Source organism: Saimiri boliviensis, chromosome 11 (genome assembly GCF_048565385.1).
Source record: "Saimiri boliviensis isolate mSaiBol1 chromosome 11, mSaiBol1.pri, whole genome shotgun sequence".
NCBI classification, from domain to species: Eukaryota; Metazoa; Chordata; class Mammalia; order Primates; family Cebidae; genus Saimiri; species Saimiri boliviensis.
The window spans coordinates 20962255-20971433 of record NC_133459.1 but is presented as its reverse complement, the minus strand read 5'-3'; the positions used below and the strand labels follow the sequence as shown (position 1 = coordinate 20971433).

The 9179-nt window shown below is 52.8% G+C and overlaps 1 protein-coding gene across 1 annotated transcript; it reads right to left on the bottom strand.

Annotated features, from left to right (window-relative positions):
• Nucleotides 1-301: 301 nt before the first annotated feature.
• C1QB (complement C1q B chain) lies at nt 302-8973 on the bottom strand. The gene is made up of 3 exons (XM_003934896.4): nt 8843-8973; nt 2203-2406; nt 302-1031 (listed from the first exon to the last, which is right to left on the bottom strand). The coding sequence occupies exons 2-3, from the start codon at nt 2387-2389 to the stop codon at nt 457-459; spliced, it is 762 nt and encodes a 253-aa protein (XP_003934945.1). The 5' UTR covers nt 2390-2406; nt 8843-8973; the 3' UTR covers nt 302-456.
• Between the last annotated feature and the right edge of the window lie 206 nt (nt 8974-9179).

Here is a 9179-nt window from a genome sequence, read left to right as displayed (position 1 = left end):
ATTGTGGAGAATCCCTGCATCCCTTCTGATCTCCAGTTTGCTCTTCCGAAAGCTGGGCACGATGCGCCCTCTCTCCCAGGAAGAGAATGAGGATTAACAGGAGAATCAGGAAAAGGTGTACCCTACTGCTGGGAGCGCAGTGGGTGTTCGACCCCCGCCTCCCACTGGGTGGCTGGCACAGAGCAGGACTCGGACAGAGGCCTTCATTCATTCATGGTTCATTCATTCATGTAACCAACACTCTGAGCCTGGCACTTACGGTGTGCCAGGTGCTGGGACACAGAGTTCAATTAGACCACTGTCTCTTGGCCTTGAAGAGTTGATTTATTCACTCAGCAACATTTACCAAGCCTTACTGTGTGCATTGGCTGGGCAAGGGGTGGGGCTGGGGATAGGGTGCGAGTTGCTGGTGGGGCGAGTGGAGGGGGGCGTGGGGGTGTGAAGCAGCTCCACAGGTCAGGCCTCCACATCTGGAAAGAGCAGGAACCCGGAGAAGATGCTGTTGGCACCCTCTAAGCCCACTAGCGAGTTCTTGTCGGTGGCCTGCAGGAAGACATTCTCCCCCCGCTCCAGCTTGAGGACCAGGCCACCGGTGGTGACCTGGTAGGTGTTGTAGGTGTAGTCGCAGAAGGTGACCACCTTCTGTGCACGCTCCCGGCCACGCATGAGGTTCAAGCACAGGTTTCCTCGAGAGCTGGCGTGGTAAGTGAAGTAGTAGAGGCCGGACACCTTGCAGGTGAACTTGCCGCTGCGGGGCTCATAGTTGTTGTTCACGTTGGTGATCACGTGGTCGAAGCGGACGGTCTGGTCCCGGCGCAGCGGGGTGTTGATGGTTCTTGTGGCAGAGAAGGCAATTTTCTCGGTGGCCTTGTAGTCTCCCGATTCACCTTTGGGGCCCGGGGCTCCAGGGGCCCCAGGGCCACCTTTAGGGCCGATGGGGCCCTTGGGGCCGACTTTTCCTGGATTCCCAGGAATCCCTGGGTCTCCCTTCTCTCCAAACTCACCATGGTTTCCAGCCAGCCCTGGAAGCCCTGGAAAAGCAGAGACCGAAGAGATGACATCACTGAGACCAAAAGAAAAAGGCCCATGCTGGGGCCTTGGGCAGAGCCCAGCCCCTCTCTGGGCCTCAGCCTCTCGTTTATAAAACAAAGAAGGCAGTGTCAGAGAGGGGCTCTGGGTCTCCCTCTAGCCTAGCTTCCTGAATCTGTGATATGCTTGAACTTCATGGGGACTGATGGCCGTGGGGAGCGGAATGACTGCTTGCTGAGGAAGGTGCTGGGCTGGCCCTCCTCCCAGGCTTGCGTAGGGGTCCTTGTTCAGGCTAGAGCGGGGATAATGAGTGCTGTCCCTCTCCACCCCTCCCCCCTGGCAGGCATCCCTAATTAATCGTGGCCTTCAGTCTTGCTGCCCCTGGAAATGGACTTTAGAATCTTTCTCACTCCGCCCCCACCCCCCGAGCAGCCACTGCCCCTTGGTTTGGCACAACAGAAGATAAAAGCAATTTTCGTAGAGTGGTGGAGACTAGGGCCTGAGAACATGGGCTCTGGGGACAGACAGGTGTGCTTCATATGTCACATCTGCCATTTGTAGAGGTGTCACCTTGGCTGAGTCACATTTCTTGAGGCTCAGCCTCCTCATCTGTCAAATGGGGATGAAGATATTTTGGGGGATTGTGAGGATTAGATGAGGTTATGTGAGGATAGTGACTGGCACAGAGGGTTGCTGTATAACCTTAGGTTAAATGAATGAATAAACCACAATTTATAGAGGGGTTTTCATGGTAGGGAGTCTCATTTGAACCCTATGACAACCCCACAAAATACTGTGGTCCCCATTTTACAGGTGAGGAAATAGCGAGTCAGAGAGAAGTCACGTGCCCAGGAGGCGAAGTTTCACACCAGGACTGTCTGGGAACAGCGGCACTCTCTCCACCTGAATTTAATAGTAAGAGACCCGTGGTCTGGTCTCAGCCTCAACATTTGCTGAGCTACCTTGAGTAAGTCAGTAGCCTTTTTGGAAGCCAGTTTTCCTGCCGGTCAAATGGGAATCAGAATTCCCTCCCTGCAAAGTTACTGCAAGCGTTCAGCAAGCTGCTGGATCTGCCTGTGCTTTTGCGGTCTCAAAGTTAGGCAACTGTGACTTGGGAGGCAGGAGATGGGAACTTGGTCAGTATTACTAGTGTGTCCCTAAAGCCCATGGTACCTTTCTGTCCTTTTATCCCTGGGGTCCCAGGTTGGCCGTCAGAGCCAGGCACCCCAGGGATACCCGGGATGCCAGGGATGGCTGGGTGCCCAGTGCAGCTGCCCTGGGCCCAGGAGACATCAGGCAGGCCCAGGAGTAGGAGCGACATCAGTACTGGGATGCTGCCCCACAGGATCTTCATCATCATACCAAGTCAGATGCCTCCTGTGGAGGAGAAGACAATGTGAGAGGTGATGCTGTTATCCTTGCATCCATCCATCCACCCATCCATCCATTCATCCATCTATCTGTCCATCTGTCCATCCATCCGTCCATCTGTCCATCCATTCATCCATCCATCCATCCATCCATCCATCCATCCATCCATCCATCCGTCTGTCCATCTGTCCATCCGTCCATCTGTCTGTCCATCCAGCCAGCCAGCCAGCCATCCCTCTATCCCTCCATCCCTGCATCCATCCATCCATCCATCTATTCATCCATCTCTATCCCTCCATCCCTGCATCCATCCATCCATCCAGCCAGCCAGCCATCCCTCTATCCCTCCATCCCTGCATCCATCCATCCATCCATCCATCCATCTCTATCCCTCCATCTCTGCATCCCTGCATCCATCCATCCATCCAGCCATCCATCCATCTATTCATCCATCTCTATCCCTCCATCCCTGCATCCATTCATCCAGCCAGCCAGCCATCCTTCTATCCCTCCATCTCTGCATCCATCCATCCATCCATTCATCCACCCATCCATCCATCTATTCATCCATCTCTATCCCTCCATCCCTGCATCCATCCATCCATCCATCCATTCATCCATCTCTATCCTTCCATCCCTGTATTCATCTATCCATCCCTCCCTCCATCCTGCTGTCCATCCATCCATCCATCCATCCTTCCATCCCTGTATCCCTCTGTCCATCCATCCATCCATCTATCCATTCATCTCCCTATCCTTCCATCCCTGCATCCATTCATCCATTCATCTATCCCTCCCTCCCTCCCTCCCTCTGTCCATCCCTGCAACCATCCATCCATCCATCTCTCCATCCCTCTATCTTTGCATCTATCCATCCCCCATCCATCCATCCATTCATTCATTTCTCTATCCCTCCATCCCCGCATCCCTCCATCCATCCATCCCTGCCTCCATCCTGCTGTACATCCATCCATCCATCCATCCACCCATCCATCCATCCATCCACCCATCCATCTATCCATGCATCCTTCCACACCTACATCCCTACATCCCTCTGTCCATCTATCCATCCATCCACTCATCCATCCATCTCTCTATTCCTCCATCTGTCTCTCCATTCATCTTTTCACCCACAATGTTCACTGATTGTTGCCTATCTACCAGACCCTGTGCAAGGTTCTGGGGATTCAGTGAAGAACAAGACAGACACAGTCTCTGCCCTCATGATCTTGTGCCCCTGGTGGAGAAACAGATATAAACAGGTCAGCATAGAAGTAAATAGAAGTAGTGATAGACTATGTTGGCACTCTGAAAGAAAGGGAAAGGTGCTGGGAGGCAGAGTCACTGGGCTGGAGGTGGAAGGAAGGTGGCGGGTTTTGGGAGGGATGTCCTCCCACCAGGAAAGTCTTCTCCAAGGGGAAGCCACTTCGGAAGTGATGATTAGGCTGAGACCTAAAGGTTCAGAAAAGGTGGGGGCAAGAATGTTCCAGGAGGACAGAAGAGTGCGGAGAAGGCCCAGAGGTAGGACAGGGGTTGAAATGTTGAGCATCAGCAGGAGGCCAGCATGGCAGAGGGGAGCGAGGGTTCAACGGACAGGATGCAAGACTGGAGAGGCAATTAGGCTACTGTGGGTTTGGGGTTTTATTCCCCCAAAGCTCTTGTTCAGTAGAGCTTCTGAATTCAGGGTGCGATGCCACTTATGAGCAGGCCACCTTGCATGCTTCGAGCATCCCGGCATCTACTGTGATTCCTACACCAAAGAGGACACAGGGAGGCTAAGTCACTTGCTCAGAGTCACACAGGAAGGAATGAAGCCGAGGTCCCTGCCAGTGTACCAGGCCGTCTCTGCTGCTGGAACATTCTCAGAGCTGTGACTCTGGCAGGAGAGCAGTGCTGGCCGCTTTTAAATCCCAGAGAACTAGGAAGAAGCTGGTGGGCTGTCTCAAACTGGTCAGCATGGCCAGTGTCCCATGCTGTTAGCTCTTGGGACAGAGTGGCTTTAAAGTCCATCCAGTTTAACCCTCAGCCTATATATTTGTAATTGAGGCAACATTCCTACAACATAAATTTAACCAATTGGAAACGAGCATTTTAGCGGTATTGAATACATTCACAGTCTTATGCAACCATCACCCCCATCTAGTTCCAAGACTTTTCATCACCCCAAAATAAAACCCTATGCCCATGAAGCAGTTTCTTTTCCACCCCACTTCCCCCAGCCCCTGATAAACACGAATCTGCTTTCTGTCCCTATGGATTTACCTATTCCTATTATTTCGTGTAAATGGAGTTAAACAATTTTTCATTTAGTGTGATGTTTTCAAAGTTCATCCATGTTGTAGCATGTATCAGTACTTCATTCCTGTTTATAGCTGAGTAATATTCCATTGTACGGATACATGTGATATTGCAAAATTTATATTTGGTCTTCTACCCCTTTCCTGGCAGACAACTCCTAAAATCCTTAGAATTTCCAAAGAGATGTTTTTTTGTATGCTAATGATTGATTGATGGCTGGCAGCCCTAGGTAGCTTCAGGATGGGGCTGGTCACCAGGAAGACCAAGGTAGACTTAGAGAGTTTACCCTCAGCCCCACCTCCTAACCCCTGGGGAGGGGAGTGGGGCTGAAGGTTAAGTTGATTACCAATGGTCAGTGGTTTAATCAACCATACCTACATAATAAAGCCTCCATAAAATCCCAAAAACTAGGTTCGGTGAGCTTCCAGATAGCTGAACACATGGAGGTTCCTGGGGGATGGTATGCCCAGGGACCTGGGTGTGACATTGGCACGCCCCTCCCCCCATACCTCACCCTGGGCATCTCCTCATCTGTATCTTTTGTAGTATCTTTGATAACAAACCGGTAAACGTGTTTCCCTGAGTTCTGCGGGCCACTCCAGCAAAGAAACCAAACCCAAGGAGGGGTTTGTGGGCACAAACCCCAACGTGAAGCTGCTGGTCAGATGCTCTGGGGGTCTGGGCTTGTAACTGTTGTCTGAGGGGGAGCGGTCTTGTGGGACTGAGCTCTCAGCCTGTGGGGTGTGATGCTATTTCTGGGTAGTGTCAGAACTGAATGGAAAGACACCCAGCAGATTTGGTTGCTTGCTTGGTGTGTCGGGGGAAATCCCGCACATTTGGTCACAGAAGTCTTTGTGTTGATTGTTGTGGTGTGAGAGTGGGCGAAACATACTTTGTGTTTTTCCCTTTACAGACTAGATCACAATTTGTTTTGTTTGTTTGTTTGTTTTGTTCTGCTGAGATGGGGTCTCGCTGTGTTGCCCAGGCTGGTCTCAAACTCTAGCGCTCAGGCGACCCTCCTGCCTCAGCCTCCTGCGTAGCTGCGGTTATGGGCACTTGCCACCTCGCTCGGCTGTTTCTTTGTCCACTCATCATTGGTGGGCATTTGGGACATTTCCGCCTTTTGGCGATTGTGAAGAGTGCTGCTACGAACATTTGCGAACGAGGATTTGAGTATCTGTTTTTAATTCTTCGGGGTTTATACCTAGGAGAGGAATTACCGCTTATGGTAATTCCATGTTTAAGTGCCTGAGGACCCTTCAGACTGTTCTAATCTCCTCAGTGACGTCTCTGCCAAGGTCCCCCGTGCGGTGCCTCCTCCCAGTCTCCTGCGGCACAAACGCTGTGTTCACTCAGTCCTGAGAACCAGTCACAACTCCATCTCCACATCACATTCTTTCCTTGGAAGAGTCAAGCTGAACTTTCTCAGCAGAGTATGAGGAAATGACATCTCTGCCAAGGGCTCTTCCACCCACGGTTTGCACCCTTTCAGTGACGGGCAGCTCATTACCTCTTGAGGCAGCCCATTCCACCTTTGCCCAGATTCACATTTTTTTCACTATTCAAGGCCTGGGTCAAAGCCTTCTTCCTCCGGGAAGCCTTCCCTCAGAGGCTGAACTGTATCCTCTTTTAAAATCGGGGAGCAGAGCGGTCTCTGCCCACCTCCCAGAGTGGCCATAGGGACCCAGGTGAGGCCATGGATGGGAAAGAGTCACAAAGCCCCCAACCCTGAGCTCTCGTTGGGACTTGTGGCTGCTTCTGCTGTTACTGCGGCTCTCTGATTCTCACAAGACCCTGGGGAAGGGGGTTGTGATGAATTTCCCATCTCTCAGATGAGGAAACTGATGATCAGAACTTAGAAAGCAACCTACCCCAAGTCACCCAGCAAATGATTTAACGGTAGGGCTGTGGGCAAACCCCTACCCTCTCTGCCTCATGCCGGCTGTACCAACCCCAGGGTCTGGCATGTGGAGGGCTCCCTGGGACCAGAAAAGCCTGCTATTTGGCTCCTATGACCTACAGATTAGCCTCAGCCCCTCAGCCTAGTCCTGATAAATTTCTTCCTCAAAGCCCTGAGCTATGCCAGACCCCGTGCACCGAGGAGAGGAAAGCTGTAAAGATGAGTGTGGTCAGGGTCTGCTGTTGATGGATTTAGACTCCGTCAGGCTCTGTGCTCTGAAGAGACGGTAGCTCAGGGGCGTGGTCCTGCTTAGCCCTGAATAGGCATCCGCTCTCACTCTTGCTCTTGCTGAAGGTTTTACACAATGGCAATTTGACAACGTTAATAAGTTGGGCACTTATGGGTCAGGGTCTGAGCCAAATGGTTTACATGCCTTTATCTCATGTCATTTGAATGCTCAACCCCTGAGAACGCTCTCTGGCTTTCTCATTTTACAGATGAGGAAACAGGATCAGAGAGGGCAAGCACCTTGATAAAGTCACACAGCTCCTATGTGGCTGGGATTCAAACTCATATCCATTAGATCTTAAAACTCAGTGTTACGTTAAGAGGCCACTGTACCTGGTGGTTAAAACATAAACTGTGAAGCCAGATAGCCTGATACAAGGATGAATGAATGGACACGCTAAGAGCAGTGTTAGGCGCATGGTCAGGGCTCGGTGAAGTGGGATTTTACCACCACGCTGATCGCTGCTCTTTGCAGGCAGCAAACATTCACCGGACAGTGGGAGCCTGCAGTGTCCCAAGAAGAGCAGCACCATCCGGATTCACGTCAGCTCTCTGCTGCTTCTTAGCTCAGGGACTGGGGAAATCACTCCTCCTCTCGGGCCACAGTTGGCCCTCCTATAAAGTGGGAATAATGCTACTCTCTCCCTTATAGGGTTGGCTTGAGGACATGAGTTACAGCTTCCAATGGAGCCTGGCATGTTGGCAGTGCTTAATGAATATTAGCTATTTTATTATTCTCACTGTCATCCAAGAATTCCTGAGTGGTTGAACAGAAGGGAAGGGTGGTTGGAGAAGTTAAAAAAAGACAATCCCTCGGAGGGACTGGGCTGAGAGGGAGGGGCTCTGTCAGCTGGAGGCAGCCAGAGGCGGAGCGCTGAGGCCAGCTGGTGCGGGGGGGTGGGGGGGGAGCAGGGCTCTGAAGGGACGTGGGCTTCCTGGAGAAGCCAGGGGTAGCGGGAGTGGGAAAATGCTGGTTCTAACCCATTTCAAAAGCCACCGAGTTTCAGGCTTGGGTTAGGGCTTACGACTCACCTGGTTTACCCGCCTCCTGCCTGTGCCAGCCCATTATCATGGCCAGTCAGGTTCCTCCCGTCTTCCCCCCAGCTCTGGCCTTTCCATCTCCGGTCCCAGCTGTCCCTTCCCCCAACCTGGAGTCAGGCCCACTCTGTAAAGCCCCTTCTGTGCAGCCGGCAGCATAACCTCAGGCAAGTGCCTCGACCTCTCTGAGCCTCTTGGCAATGCTGATTTCAGCCTGACCGGGCTGCCGGAAGGATGACGGGAGAAGGTGCTTAGAAGAAGTAAGGTCCCCGGTGCAGGACCACTTCCCATCCCCCCGCACAAACATCGCATTCACTCAGCACTAGCTAAGAACAAACCCTAACTCCACCTGAACGTCCCTTATTTCTTTGGGAGAGTCAAGCCGAGCTTTCTCAGCAGAGTGTGAAGAAATAAGAGAAGCAAGATGCTGGAGAAACGCTGGGCCGGGCAGGGGCGTCTGGGTTCTAATTCCACTCCGGTGTCTGGTTTACTGATAAATTTTGAGCCAGGGCATGCACTAAGCTTTTGCAAGCTTGATCTCCTGTAGGGCACAGCGGCCCAGAGAGGTTCTGTTCTCCCTAGGGGGGCCGGGCTGAGAGAGGTTAGGTGGCTTGCCCAAGATGACCAACGCATATGATGCAGAGCTGGAGTCAGCTCGAGTCTGTGATGCCAAAGCCCCTAGGCTGCAGGCGTCCACTTGTGGTGGCCTGCCCGTCCGCTGGGCCCTGGGTGGCAGCAGACTCCCCAGACTCCCCAGAAAGATGGGTTCCACAGGTCTGGGATTGGGCCCGGCTGTCTGCAGTGTTAAACAGCCCAGCTGGCTCCAAGGCAGCGGAGGCAAAGCTCACACTTATGGAATCACCACTTTCTCCATATCGTCCTTGCCAGCCTCCCCCAGGTGCCAAGCCCCGTCCTCACCTCGGAAGCTGGTGTCCTGTGATGCCGCTGGGCTGAGCAGCGGTGGGACCAGGAGCCGTGGGTCTGCTGCCCTGGGTCGAAGCGGAAGTTCCCTTCCCCAGAGGCGGGAAGGGCTTCCCCTGACGGTCCCCTCCCGTGGCACGGCAGTCCCCTCCCATGACCCCTTCCCGTGCCCTCACTGTCCCCCAACCCTGCTGCCCTCAGGCAGTTTCAGGTCCCATTTCTGCAACCCACCGGATTTACTGTAAATGAGATGGGTGGGTGTGTGAGTTCAGTTTTGCCGACTCAGCAGCTGTGAGGAGAACATGCAGTCTTGGGGAACCGTCTGCAGCTGGCG